The 20906-nt window shown below is 38.3% G+C and overlaps 1 protein-coding gene across 7 annotated transcripts; it reads left to right on the forward strand.

Moving 5' to 3' along the window:
• The first annotated feature begins 2549 nt into the window (after positions 1–2549).
• LOC108043205 (transforming acidic coiled-coil-containing protein 3) lies at positions 2550–19179 on the forward strand. 7 transcript variants are annotated; one of them, XM_017121785.2, is made up of 11 exons: positions 4680–6041; positions 7809–8010; positions 8288–10768; positions 15553–15860; positions 15983–16047; positions 16111–16182; positions 16236–16340; positions 17782–17943; positions 18012–18161; positions 18219–18400; positions 18716–19179. In XM_017121785.2, the coding sequence occupies exons 1-11, from the start codon at positions 5661–5663 to the stop codon at positions 18721–18723; spliced, it is 4116 nt and encodes a 1371-aa protein (XP_016977274.2). In that variant the 5' UTR covers positions 4680–5660; the 3' UTR covers positions 18724–19179. The 7 variants fall into 7 exon arrangements, with proteins under 7 accessions (XP_016977279.2, XP_016977276.2, XP_016977274.2 ...); XM_017121790.2 differs by lacking the exon at positions 4680–6041 and adding an exon at positions 2550–2810 and having other exon boundaries at positions 15595–15860; positions 18219–19179; XM_017121787.2 differs by lacking the exon at positions 4680–6041 and adding an exon at positions 2551–2810 and having other exon boundaries at positions 18219–19179.
• The last annotated feature ends 1727 nt before the right edge of the window (positions 19180–20906 follow it).

A 20906-nucleotide genomic window follows, 5' to 3' on the forward strand; every position in this document is an offset into this window, starting at 1 on the left:
CAGATTCGTTTCTATTATTAAGTTTATCTTTCAACAACAAAACTATTTCCAAGTTTGAGGAATATTATAACTTATCCTACATAGTTTCGGTAAGAACCTTTAAAAAGTAATCTAAAAAGTAATCTAACTCTGGGTTGGACTATACTTTTCCATGATATTTGGGTGCTTCTAATCAAAGTCCAACACAAAATTACGTTCCACCAGCCTCAGGTTCCGCGGTATATCTAAAAATACGATAATCATTTTGAATTATATAGCTTATTTAATTGTTTTATATTTCATTCCTTGTACCAAAACCAGTGATGCCTAAACTTTAATGTGTAACGTTTTTTCTCTGTCACTGAGCTGTATTCAAAATAGTACGTTTTGCAAAAACGATTTAAAAATTTATTTAAATGCTTTCAAAATTCCCGTTAAAAGTGGTTACCAAAACTATTCATCATTCCAAGTTGGCTATTAAGTTGAGTTTCGAATGAATTTTGAAACTGCTATAGCTCGGTAAACCATTCTAAAATTGTAGGTATTAAACGTTTGCCCCTTTAAATGCAGAACAACAATTAACAAAAAAAATTCATTAGGTGCCTCTAAAACGCAAAAATCCACATTTTTCTCCAGTTGGTACTATTTTTGTGTGGGTTTTGGGTTTCTGTAAAATTGTTCTGAAAATCAAAATATTTACATCCCAATTTTACATGGTTTAAGTTAGGGGTGAAAAATAGTCGATTGCACTATCGATGGGACTATTCATGCTGCAATAAGTATAAGGTGCTTTTTGGCAAAATGTAGTTGTTGACTATAACTTAAAGTGTGAAAAGCCTTTTCAGTGTGAGAGAAACAACAGTAAAGTGTGTTGATTAACCCTTGGCGGTGCATGGGGTTAATACTTATGATAATTTTAAGAGTTAAACCTTTTAATATATTTTTTTAGTTTTTGGGGATTGAAAAGTATGCGCTGTATTTGTATATATTTTTGTTTGTTACGGTTCCGCGTCTATTCGAGTATTGTCATACTTGAAAGCATATTTATTTTAAGCATTTTTTTGTTTTCTATAAGGTCTATCACGACATTAAGGCTTCCTTCTTTAATTTTAACATATGCAAACCATATGTATACTGCAAAGAAAATCCTTTTCTATATAGATAACTGTATGGTAGAGGTCTCGCGAGAGGTCTCACATCTTTAATATTTTTATTTGGGTTTCACCGATAAAATGTTGCCTAAGGACTTTTCCAATTCCTGATAGACACTACATTAGACTAATCTTTTTTCTTAGGCTCTTATTTCCCAAAACCATTGTAATAATCCTGTTTTTGAACTTACCTATTTAAAAAAAAATAACTTACTCTGTTTGCAAGCTTAAGGCTCTGCCTCTACACTATATCGTTTAGCTGTAAAGCAATGAAATGCGTACGTCGAGATATTTTATCAAATTTTTAACTTCTCACCAACGAGTTTGATTTCACAACGTTTTCCTCACTTATCATTTTCGTACATTCATAAATTTTTTGGCTTGCTCGTGCTTCTAACAAAAGTTGGAAAATGTAATTTTTCTTTTGAACGCGTAGGGTTGCACTAACTGAGCGTTAAAGGACTAAAAAACAAACAAGTTGGCAACCGACGAGAACACCTTATATTTAATTCGCCATGCGACTATTGATGCATCTTATAGCATCATCTCACTGGCAGTAAATAATACAGTTTTAAAATCAATGTGAAAAATCGATTTTGGAATTAACGCACTCACGCTAAATGATCGTTTACACTTAGCAATTACGAGTACATTTGGCTCTAAAAAAACAGTTGTACTTTGTTTTGATTAGTATTAATATTTAAAGGACGAGGACAATCTGTCAATAATGAATGAATGAATTAAATTATTATTATTTTTTTATTTTTATTTATTGTTGAACACGCCACACAATGATGGATCTTGTTTTCGTGTATTGTCAAATTATTTCGAAAGATCCCACAAAAAGCGCATAGCGGGTGCTCCATTGTTGGGCAAATAAAAAATAAATAAATGAATGAATGTAAGGTGAATTGAGTTTCACATTCACACCTTTAATAAAACACTGGTTTTTACGTATAAAAAATTGTATTTTAGCCAAAGGCCATATAAGTTAAATAACCGTTTTGTGAACAGTTCTCGGTTGCAAATAAAAACACTTAAATCCATATCTTCCCGCCTTCTTTATTATTGCTTGTTGTTAAAAGATAGGCCAAATTTCGATTAAAAATATAAATAAAATCAGATGGCTTTGTATTAAACGCACTTTTTCCCGTGTCCCTATGTAAAATACTGAGTTTGGCCCTAAAACACAATAACGCAGTCCAAGTTAACAGGACCAAAAAGTTCAAAACACTTTGTTGGAAGAGCCTCATATAAAGCATGTTTTCTGTCACAATTTTTTATAAATATTTCAAATTTGTTTGGTAATAAAATTTATTTTAAAGAAAATTTTAGCTTTGTTACAATTTGAGGGCCTCTAGTATTTTTTGTATGAGTTCTATAGTATTTTGCAGCGGCTAGCGCGCGGTCACACTGCCAATTATGCTTCTTTAAATTGTAGCGGCATTTTTGCAAAAGCAACGCAGAAAATTCGCGTCACTTATCTGACCAACGTGATAAATAGGAGTTTTCCCATTTTAACCAACATATACATACTGAAAACAGCAATCTGCCGATTTAAGAGCGTTGCCTACTTGGATATATGCCATGGAATTCGATGGGGCAGACAATGGCTTGGGAATGGGAATCGGCGGTCGCGGAGTTTTGCGCGAGATCAACAAAAACGATGGCGGCGTTAAGGTAAGCGGAATAACTAAACTTTGGGGCGAGCCCGTCCCACCGACCATGTGCGATTATGCCAAAACATTCACTTTCTAGCATGTGCACAAGTAGGCCCGCACCCTCCCCTCCTGGAATATAATGTAAGGCGTAATGCTTTGATCGCAGGCTGTTTCTGCTATTTTCCTTTCTTCGCATGTGTACATTGGGTATATTATTTGCTTGCGTTATTTTTATTAGCTCTGGCAGCTGTCGTCGACGATGGTTCCCCAGTCGTTCAGTGTACGCCGGACATTGTCCATCCCAAGTGTCCAGACTCAAAGACCAGCTACAGCTCCACCCCGAAAATGGGCAACAAGCCGGGCAAGACAAAGAAAACGAGGGCCTCGACCGGAAAATTATCCAAAAAGTCGGACAACGGGCCAGGGAATCTGGTATGCCAAGTGAAAATCCAATTCGATGCATTATCGGAGTGTGCCGGCTGCCTCTTGACATTTTCCACTGCCCAGATGTTGGCTAAATGCTATCTTAGCCAAAGTGCAAAATCAAAATACAAAATGTTAATTTAGACCGCTATTTCGGGTTTAAGGTAGCTTTCTTTCCAAACATACCGGCTAATTGGGATCTACTGATTCAGAAGGAAATACTTTTTGACTTAGTTGAACCCGAAGTCATTAAACTCCATCTCCCCTTTGACCACCAACGTTTCTCAGTATGGAGGATCTGCAGACGCTGCACCCTTGTTGTCTGCATTTCTTTTTCGCCTATTTATAGTTAAGTTTATAGTTGCCTTTCCCCAATATTTGTTTGCTTTATATTCCCCTATGTGTTGGGGCATAGGATATTCGAATTTCAGTCAAAGTTTCCTATTCAATTTTTATAACTTTGGGCCATCAGATGCCACGTATAAAAATCGCGTCTTCCAGTATATACAAAAAAATAAATTGTTTATTTTTATAAATTGTACATATATCAGTCTAACCAGGCATCCCAATATGTTTATCTGCTTTTCTAGCCTCATTATGAAATGAGTTTATAAATACTTCGAGAACAGTTACTACACCATACCTTATGGTGGTTTGGAGCTTAGTAGTCTGTAATGTTTTTAAAAGTTATTTTTAATAAACTATTATTGGGGTATTAAGATTAAGTGAAGACAAGCTCTATTTGGGTTCCAGTCGAGCTTAATATAAGTTACCACCCTCATTCATTGTTTTCGGATTCCCACTGGGAGGGGGTTGGGGGCCGGGGAATGTCTTGTCACCTGTCACGCATTGCTTGGCTAACGCCAAAGCCAACATCTATCATTTGCCACCTCGTCATGGCCCATCGTGTGGGATTCCGTTTCACTGCTTAGATTTTCTCGCCAAATATGCAAAGTCAGCCGTTGGGCAATGTGGAGCACTTCCTCGGTTCGATTCGACTCGTCTTGCAGATAGTGCGCCGTGATGCGCAACAATAGCGGTGGGATTGCATGTCACTTGGCATCCACAAGGGCTGCACCGGAAAAAAATGATGATTATATGAATGTTATTTAGAACAAATCGAAAGGCAGTCGCACTTCAATAACAGACCAGAAATATCAGTTTTACCACTATATCTAAAATGTGCAAATTTGAATTTTTCAAGAAAGCGCAATGGGTTTGGCGCTTTCTTGCTTGTGCATCCAATTATTGTAAGTGTGCAGGGTTCCTCCAGCTGTTTGGCGAAGACTTTCATTCATTAGCAGTCGACGGTCGCCCTATTTTCGTATTCCCCCGTTTTCTATTCCCCTCTATGAGTGTTTCGGCTTATTTGCGGTGTCTTGCATTTTTCACTGCTGCCTTTTAGTCTGAATTAAGTCTAAGGCTTGTCTAGTTTTTCAGTTTTCCACTGCAGTTCGAACAAGAAGGTTGTCATCTGGCGCCTGCACTATTCCCATTGCAGTAAATTGCGTTTCAATTAAGCGGCTTATATAAATTAAATTGCATTTGTTCGCCCACGCGCGCCTAGGCGATCGGCAATCGAGGCGATAAGTTATCTGATCCCATGCGGTCAGAGCTATAAATCCAAATCCAAAACATGGACAAAGTTAAATTCGCCATTAAAAATCAAAAAAAAAATAAAAAGGAAAAGAAAAGACTGTTCAATACGGAAGTTCGATTTGAACCCACTACCGATTGTTAAAACATTTCTGGCTTGCCACAAATGTAGAATTTTGGATATGTTGGACCAACTTTTGTATTTATGTGGCTAATAACTTAGACAAAAGACTGGGTTATAGCAGACGCAAGCTGGATAAAAGAACAAGTGAGATCAATTCTCATTATCCCAAAATATAGGTGACTGTAAGTGCCAACTTACTTTAAGAGCGGGAAGAGCCAGCATTAAAATAGAAAGAGGGGTGCTGATAAAGGGAGAACTGCGACGAGGGCTAGAAACGATCCAAACTCATAGTTATACAAAAACATCCGGATCGTTATGTGGATGGCATTCAAATTTACGCTCTCTCTCTCTCTGCCGGTTCCCCACAATCTCGCCATACCCAAAAACATTTGTGCATGTGTGACGCTGAGCGGAGCAAAGCAAATTGAAAACGAAAATATTTTTAAATTGATTTCAAAGACAGACAAGATCGGGAGCCAGCGAGGAACGTACGCGGCAACGGGTCGCGAGAATCTCGACGATATTGCCTAATATAATGAAAGAGCGGAAGGCGGAAAATCACAGTAGAGATTTTTCCGAGTAGGCGAGAAGAAATCTGTGTCACAACGGAAAACCCGAAAAAAGGAAAAAACACTAAAGACCAACCAAGAAATTCGTTCGATCCATCGGTTTATGGAATCAAGTGAACCGTAAATCGAATTGGAAGTTAATCGTGCGTAGAGCGTCATGGATTTCATCGCAAATATAATCAAAAGGCCGAAAAGCATCGCCACCACTGGCATTACCACCACTCAGCCAACGGGCAAGAAAGCCACAGAAACTGCCAGTCCCGTGGATGATCATCCTTCACCAAAAGATCGTGAAGGAGAAGCTCCACTTATAGGCACGCATCTGGGCACCCTTCTGGAGTCGGCTTCGGAGGATCTGCTGCGATTGGAGGAGCAGCACTCCAGCCTGCTGATGGATCCCCACTCTACCCCACCTACGTCCCCCGCAAACAGCAGTAGCAGTCGCGAAACCATCCAGCAACTCCTAAGCGAGATAAACGTGAATTTAAACCAAGTCAGTGCTAACGAAATGGAGCACTTGCAGGCTATGAGTTGCGAGGTATGTTTCCAAAAAAAGGGCTTGTTTTTGAGTTTGCCTCTACCTTTCCAGGGGGTATTTTCAATTGGGTCAGATGTTTGTTAAACAGTAACGCGTTCAATATAGACAAAGAAATAAGTAATTATTAGTGATTTCAATTACAAATCAAAATGTATAAATTATTGTAATTTTGGCTTTAAGTAATGATAATTAAAATCTTTGTATTTCGAATAACTTGTTTGTTGGCTTATTGTAATAAATTTTACGATTTCAAAGGGTCATTTTAAAAACTACCACAAGAAGTATAGATTCCATAGAATAGAACTTTCCAAATCGTTATATTGACTAATGATTTCTGAGAAGGTTTCGTTTTCGTTATTTGTACCCAAATCTAAGTCTTTCGGGGGTGTCACTGACGAAGTTAGGTTAACGAAAATTCTGTGACACCCCCGATTGTTGTTTTGTCAGATTATTGCGCTGCAGAAATAATTATTTAAATTACATTGAAATGCATTATTTCTTTTGGCTAAAATTAGTACAATCTGTAGACATAAAGCTGCATTGTCAGGGAAAAAAATATGTTTTAAACAAATATTCAAATTGATGCATTGACAGATGTTTTGCTTTCTAAAACTATACTTCATGAAAAAATGTCGCTCTACATACATTAAACGTTCTTAATAAATTAATAATTGAGTTTCTATGATATTTTGGTTCTACGTTTCTTGTCATTAGTTAGGTAATATCTTCTGGCTAACTTAACCTTTATCCTATTTCGTATTTTAACATGGACGCGCCCATTTTCTCGTCTAATTCATCTTTCACCCCAATTTCAACATTTACGTGGACGCGCCCATTTTATCGTCTCCGCTGACTTTAACCTTGCCGCAATAATCGTACTATAATGCGGCCTAATTAAATTCCGTGTGTAGAACATTGCACTCAAACCCTGAATAGTCGGAAAATACGACGGACCTGAGGCCGGCCGTATTGAATCCGCCGCATGTTCAGATGTTTATTTCGCACTGCACAAAAGCTGACGCCGACCCAGTTTCACGTTCATCTCCCCACCGTGTGCCCCACAATTCCGTTTCACCGCTTTTCTTCCATATGCCCATTTTCTCACTTCTTGGCTTGCTTTTAAATTAATGACACTTGGTTGTCGAATGACCGACTGCGACGAACATTTCAAATGTGTGCTCCCACTTGGCCAAGTGTGGTGATAATCTAAAGATTGCTCGTCGATTTATTCTATATGAATTTATTCTTTCAGATATATTTTTGATTTTCCCCTTACAGAAATAAGAAGAAAAGATAAAACTTTATATTACTATTTTTCCTAACAGTTAAGTTCAGTACTAATTATTAAAAATTTCGCGATCCTTTCAGATGCACTGTAATTTGTAATTTTATTAAAATCCACAATCAGAACACAATAAAGGGTGCCCATATGTACAAATTTTGGGTAAAGGGCATTTTTGTCGAGAATAGTCGACCGTAAGCCCAGAGCGACATATTTATGTCACCAGAGTCCCTTACCTATCTTCACTCAAACAATTTGACAACAATTCTTAATTAAATGCTCAAACAGCTGTTGTCTGTGATCTTCTTCATTATCCCATCCCGATCATTGCTTGTTTACGTATTCGTTTGCCAATTTTTGGATTATGTTTATTTTTCCCTGCCCCGTCCATATTATTTTTCATAACTTTTTATTCGAATCATGTCTCACGCGATGCACAATATGTAATTAATTTTCAAACATTTTCTGCATATTTCGTTCGGCAGCTAAGTCCGCTGGCGGTGAAGCCCAGTCCCAAGCCTTCAAGCATGGAGCAGCAGAAGGCTCTTGCCGCTGCTCTGGGCCATCAGACGGCGGCAACAGGTTGCGCCAAGATGGATGCAGACGCGGCTCCCAAATTTGGAGGTCTTCCAGAGTTCGACGAGTCGCAAATACCGGATCTGGCTTCTTTAAGTGCTGAAATGGAGGGTGAGTACAAATTGCTTACACGGGAAACGCATAATTATTATTTGTTTTAAATATTTTATTTTGTTCTAACACATTTTTAAAATTTTAAATAAACGACAACAAAATCGGTATTGCCTTTTAGGATGTATTTTGAATATTATTAATAAAACCTAAGAGTTAATTACGTTTTCTACAAATATGTATAATTTTTAGTTGTCTTAAAGAATGAATTGGTTCTTTTTGAACAGAGAGTGGCGTATTTTAATTATAATATCTGTATCTTTAATTTCTCCTACAGCTCAACGAAAATCAAGTCATTCGGATTCAGATGTTTTCGTGGAATGTTTATCGCTTCATAGCGAGCGGTATACGGGGGATCGCTCCGAGTTGGAGGCCTATTCGAGTGCCCTTAACGATGTGTTAGAGCAGCAGTTGTCCATGACCTCGGGTGCCACACTGGAGAACGAATTCGAAGATCCTTTGGCGGTCAGCCACTACAACAACGTCAGTTATGAAGCCATGGATGTGGATGACATTAATGAAACTATGGAAATGTTAAAGGATGTTCTGGGTCCTGAAGATCATCAGCTATTGCAACAGCAGTTCTTAATCGAATCTCAGCGAATTCCAGAGATGGATCCAGTGCAGATTCACGGAAAACAGGGGATGATTGAAGAGTCTTTTGTTCTTCAAGAACACTTAGATAAACAAGAAGTACTTGATAGTCAATTGGAAGATCCGTCCTTAAAGGAACTAAGACAGTCAGAAGATGCTAATGAACCAGCCCAATGTACAGAACCTAACTTATCTGATTTGAATTCTCCGCGAGAGATAGAGAATTTACATTTTGAGAAAATGGAACAGAAACAAATAAGTCCAACACAGGAAACAGAGCGGCTTAATCCGGAAGAGCTATTACAGGAGCAGGAGATTCATAAAGTGCAACAAACAAGTCCAAATGCGACATTGCAGGAGCCAAACCTTCCTCAGGATCCCCGGCGCTTTGAAGAACCTCTAAATCTTCAAGAACTGACTCGAGAAAAAAAAGAAGATCCTGTAGAATGCCCTAATCAGGAACAGGCAACTCCGGTGCCAGTAGAAACAATAAAAAAGACCGAGCTGGAGCTAACGGAAATCGCCATTTGCCTTGAGCAAAAAAAAACACCAGCTGTTATGGCTACCGAGGATAGAATAACCGGGGAGGAGTTTGAGCCCATGGAAGTGGATGTGTCTATGCGAGTGGATGACGCCACGGTGATAAGGTCACCTCAGCAGCAGCAAAAATATTCCGAGGCACATTTTTCATCATCTCCCTTAGAACTCTCTGAGGCAAAGGAAACGACTCCTTCACAACACCCTGCTCACGAACAGCACGTAGATCAGATCCCAGAAGAACCATTAAAAAGGATTCAACTAGAGCCACCAGAGTCAGTTCTCCCAGCAGCACCGGTCTCACCGCCGATACCCACGCTTCAGGCTAAATTTGAAGAGCTTCCCCTTTCTCCGCCCATACCCACGCATCGCCCAAAGACAGCCGAGGAACTGGAATTCCTGGCTCTGAGGGAGTTGCCTTTGCCCGATGAAGCAGATGGAGACAACATGAATATGCCGATGGAGGAGGCGAAGGGTCAGGTGCTGGAGAAGGAACAACCGCATCACTGCGCGCCAGTGGTGGCAGTCACACCGACGAAGATCCGATCTACTTCGCCTCTGCCTTTGGATCTGGGTGGTAATACCACAGTGTGCAACCCGGAACCCACCTCACCTAGTTTCCCTATCCGAGGACCAGCGGAGAAACCCTCCCACTTCCCACGCTCTCCCCATGCTCCACCAGAGCAGGAGGATATGCCCTACTTGGAAGAGGCTGTGGTAGAACCTTCGTTGGATCGCAAACAAAGCCTTTTTGGGGCTGGAGTCATCGCTAAGTCAGGAGTGGTCATTGAGGTAACACAACCGAGTCCAGAAAAGCTGCAACATCTTAACGAAACCTTGCCCATGAGCGAACTGTCGCCTACACCCCTCAATGGTACGTTCGACAGCGGCAGGACAATGCCGGAAAACCCCGAGCTGGATAGGGAGGACATCGAGGGCTCCCCCACATTTGCTGCAAGTCTTGGATCTGTTGATGATAACCAGCGGCGCACTTTTTCGGTGATTCAGTCAACGGCAGAAAAAGAGGAGGCGAAATCTCGTAGGACGTTCTGTATGGAAAGGGAAAACCCACGGCGCACATTTTGCCTGGAGCAAAATGCCTCCCCAGCGGTGGAGGCTACAGAGGATATTTTGGCTGGTGACGCCATGGATGTGGATATCTCTATGCGGGTGGAAGAAGTAACCGTGGTAGGGTCACCTCAGCAAAATCGAAGGGACTACCAAGCCCCTGTTTCTAATTCACCACCGATTCCCACCCATCAAAATCTAAAGAGAGCACCCATCCATGAGACACCTTCACCAACGTCCCCACTGGGAAATGCTACCGTTATCCTGGAGGAGCAGGCCCTGTCCGCCAAGGAGCAAGCCACTCTAAGCGCCAGCGATGAAAAAGACGATGTTTTTGTCGAGCACTTTGGGGCTATATCGCCTGTGTCGGACGACATGTTCAAGACCCCGCAGTTTACTAGTAGTGGCTTCCACACTCAAGCCAAGGTTAAGGCCAATCCTGCCGGAGAAAACGGAGGAAAAGCGGCTGTTGTGCTTAGCAGGCAGAGAAGTGGTGGAGCTGGCGAGGAGGAGCCGCTTTTCGATGCCGAATTCAAGGATGGCGTCAGCAACCAAAACTGTAAGTCAATAACCTCTTTTCTGTTTGCAAAGCATGTGCCAACTGATATAATCACAGTCAAACTTTAACATAAATCTATGAAATACATTTAATACTCTGTACATTTATTTGTATATGTGTACATCGATTTAAATGTAAAAGTGTTTTTACGTCGAACTACGGTGGAATGTATGTATTCAATTCCAGTTATACTTAATATCGTTTTATTATGTCTATAAAATATATATTAAGAAAGTGTAATTACCTGCTATGCGTTTTTTAAAAAAATGCGTGTAGGCTCTGCGTATTGTTTTAAAAGATAATCACTCAATCCTCCTGTTGGCTTTTTTTGACTATTCGAATGCACATAAATCAATGAAACCATCACAAGGCGAGTCATATATATTTTCACAATTGGGCTCCGCCTGCCTAAAATTTAAAATTTATATTACCAATAAAGCCTTTGCAAAATTATAACATGGCCGTTCAGAAAGTACCTATGTACATACGCAATCACAGTCGTTTCGAACGACTCTAGAAAGATTTTTTGACAAATTAATTTTTTTTTTAACTGCAAAGGTATAGCCATATAAACTTCGGTTTCCCGAAGTTAACTGTAAATTAAGTGGATGAAAAACAAAATTCAGTTCAAGCTTCTCATATCTTTTACCGTAGTTCCCTCTAGTGGAAGACTCACTGTGCCAACGATTCCTTTGCATGTTCGTGACCTTAGCTCATCAGCCATTACAAAAACCCCAGCACTTATAAACTTTTGAACTTGAAATATTATGGACGCCATGAACTCGAGAATCTCGAGTTCCTCGTCCGTCTGCATTGACTATATCGCGGCGATATTTAACCGTAAAAATAAACCCGGCACACATGCAAGGCAATGAACCTGAACTTCAAATCGAGAAGGGGAACACTCCACTCGGGGGTAAAACCCCAAAAACAAAAGTATAAGCAACAACAAAACGCACCCCACAATGCCAATTAGTAGCATAAGTTTCTTTTTCAATGGCGAGCCATGGAGAGTAGGAAATGATTCTTTGCTTTTAATGTTTTATGTTTGTCTCCACGCTTGGATCCCGTTTCCTGTTTTTATTGTTGCTTTGCTGAAAATGCATTTTCTTTACTCTTTAATGGAAAATACCGCATTACGCGCTCTCTCATACTCGCCGCTCCCACTCAATGACTCTCTTCTGCTACTGCGACTCTCTGCTTTTCTCAATGTTCTCTGTCTCTCTTGAAGCCCTTATCAGCAAAATATCGTACGCGAATATAAATATTGCGGCTAAAAAGAAGCATTTGGTTAGCTGTGACGTCACTTCGTCTAATTGTCAGTTCTTGTGTTTTTTTTTCAGCTACTGCATGAGTATGTGTGCCCTGATGAACGCATTTTTATTTTTGATTAATTACCACAGCTCTTGCGGGAATTTGATTATTGCCCGCTTATGCAATAGAAATAATTTGGTTAAATTTCGTCTACTTCTTCAAATTAATATTTAGTTTAAATTGGCAATAATATTGTTCATAATTCTCATTCGGTTTTAGTTTAAAAATATGAATATCTTTTAATATTGGCGCTATGTCTATCGTTATCGCTGACTAGGAAAATGCATATCTGACTATCTCCCGTGCTCAAACAAACACAATATAAGCAACAGAAAATGTAAGTGCTGCTCTCATCATTCATAGAATCTTCAGTGAAGGACAGTGTAGACTTGCTAAATCGACCCTTAAAAAAACTCGTTTTATTGTTGTTTACATTGGCAGTAATATTGCTGTCCAAAAGATTTCGAAAAATATAGCTAAGACTTTGAAATTCTACATTTAGACTATTCAGCTGGTTGTTGTTACGAAAACTTTAGCAACGACTTATTGGACATTCAGACTGTTGAGCAGGTTTTTAATCAGCTTTAGCTCAGATCAGCTTAAATTTAGATTGTTTTTCTAAATTCCTTGGCGCCCATAAATTTCGTTTTAAATTCAGCATAAATCAATATATTAATTTAAAAATAAATAAGACGACTCTATTATATAGCTGTCTATGTACGTGTTGCCAATAGACTAATTTTATATGGTTGCAAACTGCAAGGTTATTTTGATTTTTGAGAAAATGTTTTTTAGTGTTTTGATATCGACGTCTCACTGTGCCCCATCGTCTACTCTCGCCCACTCACAAACACAAACGCTCAAGCGCATAGGAATTCAATTTAGAACTCGGCCCTGCACTTTTCAGCCCCCTTTCAGCTGCAGCAGAGCGAGAGACATTCAGATAGGTCTGCGGGGTGGTGGGAGAAGGGGTCACAACTCCAAACAGACAACGTGTACACAGCGCTCTCTCTTTCGCACTGGCTCTCTCTGCGCACTTGCTGACTGCTGAATACGCGTCACTGTCCCCACACTCCAGTCAGAATTCAGGCTCGTCCGTTCTCCATCTCGCTTGCTCGCGTGCGTGCGCTGGTTTTCTTATTGGACTTGCGGAGAGAAGTGTAAGCAATAAGAAATTCCATTTCAGTTAGTTTTCAACATCTGACGTCGCTATATCCATCGGTACCCTACTGCTGTTCAATCCTAGGACTGCCGAACTGCTTAATCGGGAAATGTAAATTTTGGAAAACGCAAAATAAGATTTATTTGTTAATTGCCTAAAGTTGTGGATGAAATATTTTGAGTTTGGCTTACGACAAGTGCTAGAAATTGGAAAAGTAGCCAGCAGCTGTGCAGAAAGAAAACAACAAATAAGCATAAATAAAGCCAGAAGACAAGTCTCCGAGTCGCTAAGAAAAAAATAATACGCGAGAGTGAGAGCGTGAAACTTCATTGTGTGATTTGCTCTGGGTATTAGTGTGTTTTTGAACATTTATATGTGGGTGTTTTTTGAGCGCTGCGTGGTCACGGCTAACAATATTATGCGAGTAACTGTGTAAAATCTTGAAAATGCAAACCTTGTCAAAGACACGCAATTAAAATGCAGCGCAGTGAAAAGCTGCTCTCTCGGTCCTCCGCTCTCTCTGTTTCTCTTCTCCTTCAATCAACCCACTTTCGGAAACCATTTGTCGATTGCATAAAATGACTCACAAGTCATCGTTTCACTTTGTTTTGTTTTGGTCCGCTGTCTTAAAATCTTTAAAATGCATAAACTAAAGCTACATTCCACCCAGTAGCTGTGACCTGCATTTAATATCTGGGCCTGCCCGGGTTTCTTACTATTTTTAAAGCCGACCATCGCTGGGTATCACATTTGTTTATGTACCCTTTCCATTCCATTTCCATGTGCACTGAAGAAAAATATTCACCTTGGTCCGGAAATGATCGGGTCTTTTTATATTTATGTTCTATTTGCTAAACCAATAAAAGCGGTTATGGTCGTTATGGTTGATTAATGATTTTTACAATTTCTAATTGTTTAACAATGTTTGTGTTCAATATATTTGCAAACAAGTGGTTATTAAACAAATAAAGAGCATCGCCTTAGAAAACAAAAAATTAGTATTATTTATCGACCACTGAACTATATTAAGTTCTTATAAAATTTATAAAACTTTTGTAATATTTTTATTTTTTTTATTTTTTATTTGATACCCATCCCAAATCTCAAAAGTATCTTAACTGTTTCGTGTGTAGGGTGAAAATGCGGCTTCTATGCAGAACAGGCACACCTCATTTTCGTGCCCCTCGGGATCTGGGTTTGGGGTTCAGGGGGTTAGATAGGGAGGGACACTTGCTTTGAGTCATGCTATATCTTATTTTCTTTTTTGTCATTGTTCTTCCTTTCGTCTTTCAGTCTTTTTTTTCAACGAGTCACTGAGAACATAGTATTGGAACAAAAAAAAATTTCTTCAAGAAACTATTTTCTTAGCCTCATTGACTTATTTTACACATTATTAACAAAGTAAAAAGCTTATTTGTCCGAGCTAAAGTATATATAATAGATTAACAGTAATAGACCCTATAAAGTACATATTCTTGATCACGATCAACAGTACTTGCTCTGATATCTTTGTAAACCGTATTTAATTTGAATTTTCTATTTATTTAACAGTGAGAAATCAAAACAAGATGATGCAAATTTATTAAAAAATTATGAATTACTGCCATATAAACATGGTTTTAAAAAAAGAGATTGCGTAAAATATCATTGGAAATATAACCACAAAGAAGGCTGCTCAGAACTGATAGTGAACAATGTAAATAAAGCCAATCAATGTTATTAGAGATATAGAAAAATACGTGGTATTAATGATAGTAGAAACAAGGCGATTAAAAATATATTTGAAATTGTCAACTAGACGCAACAAAAGAGATTAGAAACTTGATATCAGTGATCCACGGAAGAGCTATATGTTATTAATGTCATGGAGTTGACATTATAGTAGAACTTCCTTCTGAATTCTTAGAGCCAAACATCCTGATACAACGTAAACCCAACCCATTACGTTTCTCTTCTTTTCCCTTTTTATCTAATCCCACTTATTTTTCTTAGTTTCTATGTCAACCCCATTTGCTTTTTAGGGGCGTTTTTACCCATTCCCTTTTTTACACACCAGTTTTCCTGCTGTATGTAGTATGTACCTTTGCTTATAATGGACCATTTCCGAAGAAAGGAGGAGGTCGAAGAACCTTGACGTTGACATTGATTTGAACTGTACTGAATAGAATCCGAAATAGAGCCGTCAAAGCCAGTGACTAACTATTGTTTTTGTATTTTTTCTTCTTTCTTCACAAACACCATAATGCACGCGCATGCACTCATCTAAACATACCCATATACACCCAAAAACAACGAACACCATCCACAGTAATACTGAACTCATCAGATTTTGATTATTTGTACACGAAAGGCAGCAATAATGCGCCCATCGATCGCAGTTCGCTGCTGCTGAAGTTTGATCCGCTCCTTGGAGCCCCCGTTCCCGTAAATCATCCGAATCAGCAGGAGCAGGCACTGCTGAATATTCTGGGATCGAACCAGAACCAGAACAGGATCCTCAGTCCAACGTTGGAGGAGCACGAGACAAGTGGTGGTAACCATTCGTTTGGAATCCTAGCAAGTGCCAAAGATACCGCCAAGAAGTTGGATTTTAAGCCGCCTGTGGATAGGACAAAAGTAAGTTATAACTCTTAATTACATATAATTTTGGACAAAAATAGCAATATAAGCTGTTCTTTGATATGACTGTATTTTATGATTTATAATTGAACTAATGTATTTTCGATTGATTTCCGCAGAAGCATGTTAAAATGAGCGTGGACGTTATTGATAACGATTGCAACAAAACCTTTGATAATTCCAAGTGAGTAACAGGTGAATGAGTTGTATGTGTACCATATGTTATCAATTGTTATTGAAATTTCAGCCTTAATACGGAAGATAAGTCCCATAACTACAACAACATGGATGAGCTGGAGAAGAAAATCAAAAATGAAGTGTATGTATCCTAAACATAAAAAAAGCGCCAACTAAAGTTACTCTCCATTCTAGAACGAGGTCGGAAGACATTGAAAAGAAGTTGAAGGAGGGAGAACAACGCGAAGAAGCGTTGATCAAACGTATTACAGAAAAAGATAAAACCAATGCAAAACTGAAGTAAGTAACCCTGTTCTTTTAAATGAGGCAGCAAACATAAATTGAGTAATGCTCATGAAAACGGTTTCTAATCGACATTTTATAAGAATTTAATTCGAATTAGATTATACTAATTATGTCTGACAATAAGCTTAGACTTTGTGAAACGTGCAGTTGTTGACAACTTAAGGGGGTATATACCTTTTTTTGTCGAAAAAAATAGGAAAGTTTGGATTTTTTTATGTATGTAACTATTGTTTTTATTAAATGAATGATTATATTTTCTGAAAGTTTAGATTGTTGACAATGTTTATGCAAAAAATTTTGAAAAAATATTTAATAGTTTTTAAGGTGGGGCTGTTTCCCTTTAACGCCTTTTTTTTAAAGAGCCTTGCGGTAATAATTCCCCAGGACGAACGGGTCAACTGATACCGAAAAAATAAAAATATTTCATTAGTTTAAAGTAGTATCCTGTATTTGAACGAACGTTTCAAAATTTTTTTTTTTTTTTGCATACGGGAACGATTTATGCAAAAATTACGTTTTTGGACGCTAAAATTCTTACAAAACTATCTATTTCGGCGAAATAAAAATTTTTACATGAAAAAACGATCGTTCAAGTACTAATAAAATTCATTACGAACATTTAAAAAAAAATTTGAAGAAAATCGGTTCAGTAGTTTTTCGCCAATCCATATCACCGCAGTCATTTTTCAAAAAACACCATTTTGAGATATTCGCGTTTAAAGTTTTAAGTTTGAGTTTGAGCGGTGACGAGGCGCGCGGCTAGGAGCGCTGTAACTTTTTTTCTACTGCTCAAGACTCTATAAAAATTTGGGGAAATGTTCTCAAAAAGTTGTTCTTTAAGATAAAGCGAACAAAAATTTTCGATTTTTTGGAAATGAAAATGGTATATACCCCCTTAAAGGCGTAAATAGTAGGCACTTTTTTTGAAACCCATTACCTAGATAACATCTAATCTACCGAGGAAATATTGACTTTATTTTTTATAATTATACAATTTTATTACATTCTCTATTGCGGCTCTTTTGTTTTTTTTTTGTTTTGCTACTCTTGTTGTATAATGATTTAAGGAGAATAAAGTAAAACACGTACAAAACTAAGAAATGAAAGTTAAAATAAAATTATATTGCAATTAATTTTTTATTTTATTAAACTCTTAAATTTTATATTTTTAGAATAGTAATGCATCTTTTATTAATAGTCATGATAATTTTGTACACCAAAAAATGTGAAAAGGTCTCATTTCAATTGAGAATCAGCATTAACAGACTAGTAATCTGGTATAGTATATTTGCAAAATATGTAAAAAAAAAAAAAATCACAGCCATCTCTGCCTGCCCGTCATTGTGATCGGAAGGATATTTTTGCTTTCCTATTGTTTTTATAATGTTTGATTTAAAAAATACGCTAAATACCTGTTTTACTTTTTTTTTTGCAGCGGTGTTATCGAGGCGTATGAGAAAGCCATTGCGGAGCTGATCAGTGAGAAGGAGCAGCAGGCGCAGCTTCACGAAAGGCAAATGCAAGAAGTGCAGGCAGACCGGGACGCCAATTACCATCACTTAACGTCGCTGGAAACGACATTCTCCGATCTGCATGTGTAAGCAATATCCCAGTGGAGCCAGTAATTCTGGTTTGGACAATCGACTTACCACGGTGTTATTGTAGGAAATATGAGAAGAGCAAAGAGATGACCTCGCAGCTCAAAGGCAATGAGGAGTCGCTTCTGGCAGAGCGAAAGCAGATGATGGACAATCTGCGGTTGCAGGAGCAGCGCTACGACAAAATGAAGAACCATGCCATGCAGCAGCTGGAAATGTGAGCTATGAATATATTTTATCATATGTCTTTACCTAATAATCTTTCCAAACCTAGTGCTAATAAAAAGCTGGACACCTACGCGAGGGAACATGCGGACGAGTCGAAAAAACTGAAAGCTTTACTTAAGAAGGAGGAGGTCTCGCGGGTCTCGATGACGGAGCAGCTGCAGCAGAAGTCTCGTGAGAACGCCGATCTGCTCAAGATATGCGAGGAGCTCATCTACGGCAAGGGACAAGGTGGTAGTAGTTAAACTCAACCCGCGGATTGCTCGGAATGTATTTTATATGTTGCTGTAAAATCGCACACACCCTCATCACAACACTCTCATCCGGCATGTGGAGCCCATCTCGCAGCATGTCCGTAGATCTGTAACAGCGCCTCCATCATCATCATCTCCATTCGTACCATGGTGTAATAACTGCTCGGTTGCGTGCTCTTAACTGAATAAGAAAATGCAAATGCACAATTGTATCATTTTGCCTACTCCACTTATTTTGAATTTCAAGATGTACGTACCCCTAACGATCCGACGCATATTATACTTTTTCTAGATTTTTAGTTGACCCGTAAACACTCACTCACACAAGTCACAGGCAGACCCATTGCGTTCCGTTTGAGTTCCACTCGCCTTACGGGTCTGGTTGCCCGGCATATGTTACTAATTCTCTATCGTATCGAATCTGTCTACTGATTTATGTTCTCTGATATTACCTGGCGGTGAGTTCTGCCCGAAAACTGTATTGCGTTTGTGGTTTAGAAATTGGCCAGCGAAGCAAATCGATAATGTGCAACGGCAGCTAAATCAACCTACAAATGCAAATTATAACGAACGGCGTTTGCTTGAGAAGCGCCTTTATTAAATGTTTAAGTTTAAACTTAGTTTAATTTAATTGCAAATTTGTAATAGTCGTATTAAGAATAACTCTGTATTACATACTAGTACTAAAACAACAAAGCGTAAAAAACAAAAAGGAATCTTTCAAAATACACGCAAAAAATTTATTTATGCATAAAACAGATTTTTGTTTGCTTCGTTTACGCTTGAAACTTGTTTTGCCCAGCACAGAAAGAGGTTGCCTTTTATAGGAAAAAAAACAATTAAACTGATCAAAGGAGCTAAGACCCCACGCAATCGGAACTATCAAAAGTTGCTCTCCGTTTTTATTTATAAACTACAAAAAATTATTTATTTCTTTAAATTAAAATAATTGGCATTGCCTTAAACAAAATATTAAGCTATTACATTGTTTATTTGTAGGACTTTTTTTTCTTCAAGATATGTAAAATTACAAATTAATTTAAAACGGGCGCACGCTTGCCAATTCTAAAATCATAAAAACTTTTATAGTAGCAAGCCATTCAAAAAACACACCCCCAATGAATCCGTTGAGAACTCTTAATGAATTTTACTTCCATTTATGACATTTACTGTACTCTAAGAAGAAAATAAAGTTGTTGATCACATTAGTGGTGAGTGAAGAAACTCAAAGGAGAATTGTATACAAATTTGTACCCAGTCCATATATTCAGAAAAAATGCTACTTCATAATATATAACAGCATACATATATATTTTTCTAAAGTAGAAAACACAGACGAAACACTCAGACAAACACATGCGCTTTTAGGGAAAGTTTTCGAGGAAAAACCCGGAGAAGATAACGTAGTTTGACATTTGAAAACGAATGGATTATATATCAATGCGCTGTAAAAACACATAAATAGTATTAAAACATGCCAGCACATATGGCTTACGATGTGCTGAGCATGTGATGTACGAAAGGTGATCGAACGAGTTGCATAATTCAATAAATAAAATATGTAATTGCAATAAGCCCGAAGGTTGGAGTTGGAGTTCGCTGATTTATTTTAGTTTTATAAAAGTAATATGGTGCCTGCTCAAGAACATCAATGATGGCAATGGTGTTTAGAGAAGCATGCTTTTGGGGATATTGTGAATTTATATTTATACCCTTGCAGAGGGTATTATAATTTTGGTCAGAAGTGTGCAACGCAGTGAAGGAGACATCTCCGACCCTATAAAGTATATATATTCTTGATCAGGATCACCTCCTGAGTTGATATAGCCATGTCCGTCTGTCCGTCTGTCCGTCTGTCTGTCCGTCTGTCCGTCTGTCTGTTTCTACGCAAACTAGTCTCTCAGTTTTAAAGCTATCGAACTGAAACTTTGCACACACCCTTCTTTCCTTTGCACGCAGTATATAAGTCGGAACGGACGGGATCGGCCGACTATATCCTATAGCTGCCATATAACTGATTGATCGGAAATGCCATAACTTTGGTGTTTGTAAAGTAAGGAAGCTGGGACTTCCTATGGGTTTTATATTTGGCCAATCAATCCGACCTACCAAATTTCATAAGGATCGGCCGACTATATCCTATAGCTGCCATATAACTGAACGATTGGAAATGCCATAACTTTGGTGTTTGCAAAGCTAGGAAGCTGGGACTTCCTATGGGTTTTATATTTGACCAATCAATCCGACCTACCGAATTTCATAAGGATCGGCTGACTATATCTTATAGCTGCCATATAACTGAACGATTGGAAATGCCATAACTTTGGTTTTTTTAAAGTAAGAAAGTTGTGATTTTTTATGAGTATTAAAAATGCATCATATGAATAATTTTGGAGAATATAATTTACAGAGTATTCTGCAAGGGTATATCAACTTCGGCTTCGCTCGAAGTTAGCTTTCCTTTCTTGTTTTGTAAGGCCTTT

This window comes from Drosophila rhopaloa, unplaced genomic scaffold (genome assembly GCF_018152115.1).
Source record: "Drosophila rhopaloa isolate 14029-0021.01 unplaced genomic scaffold, ASM1815211v1 contig_155, whole genome shotgun sequence".
NCBI lineage: Eukaryota > Metazoa > Arthropoda > Insecta > Diptera > Drosophilidae > Drosophila > Drosophila rhopaloa.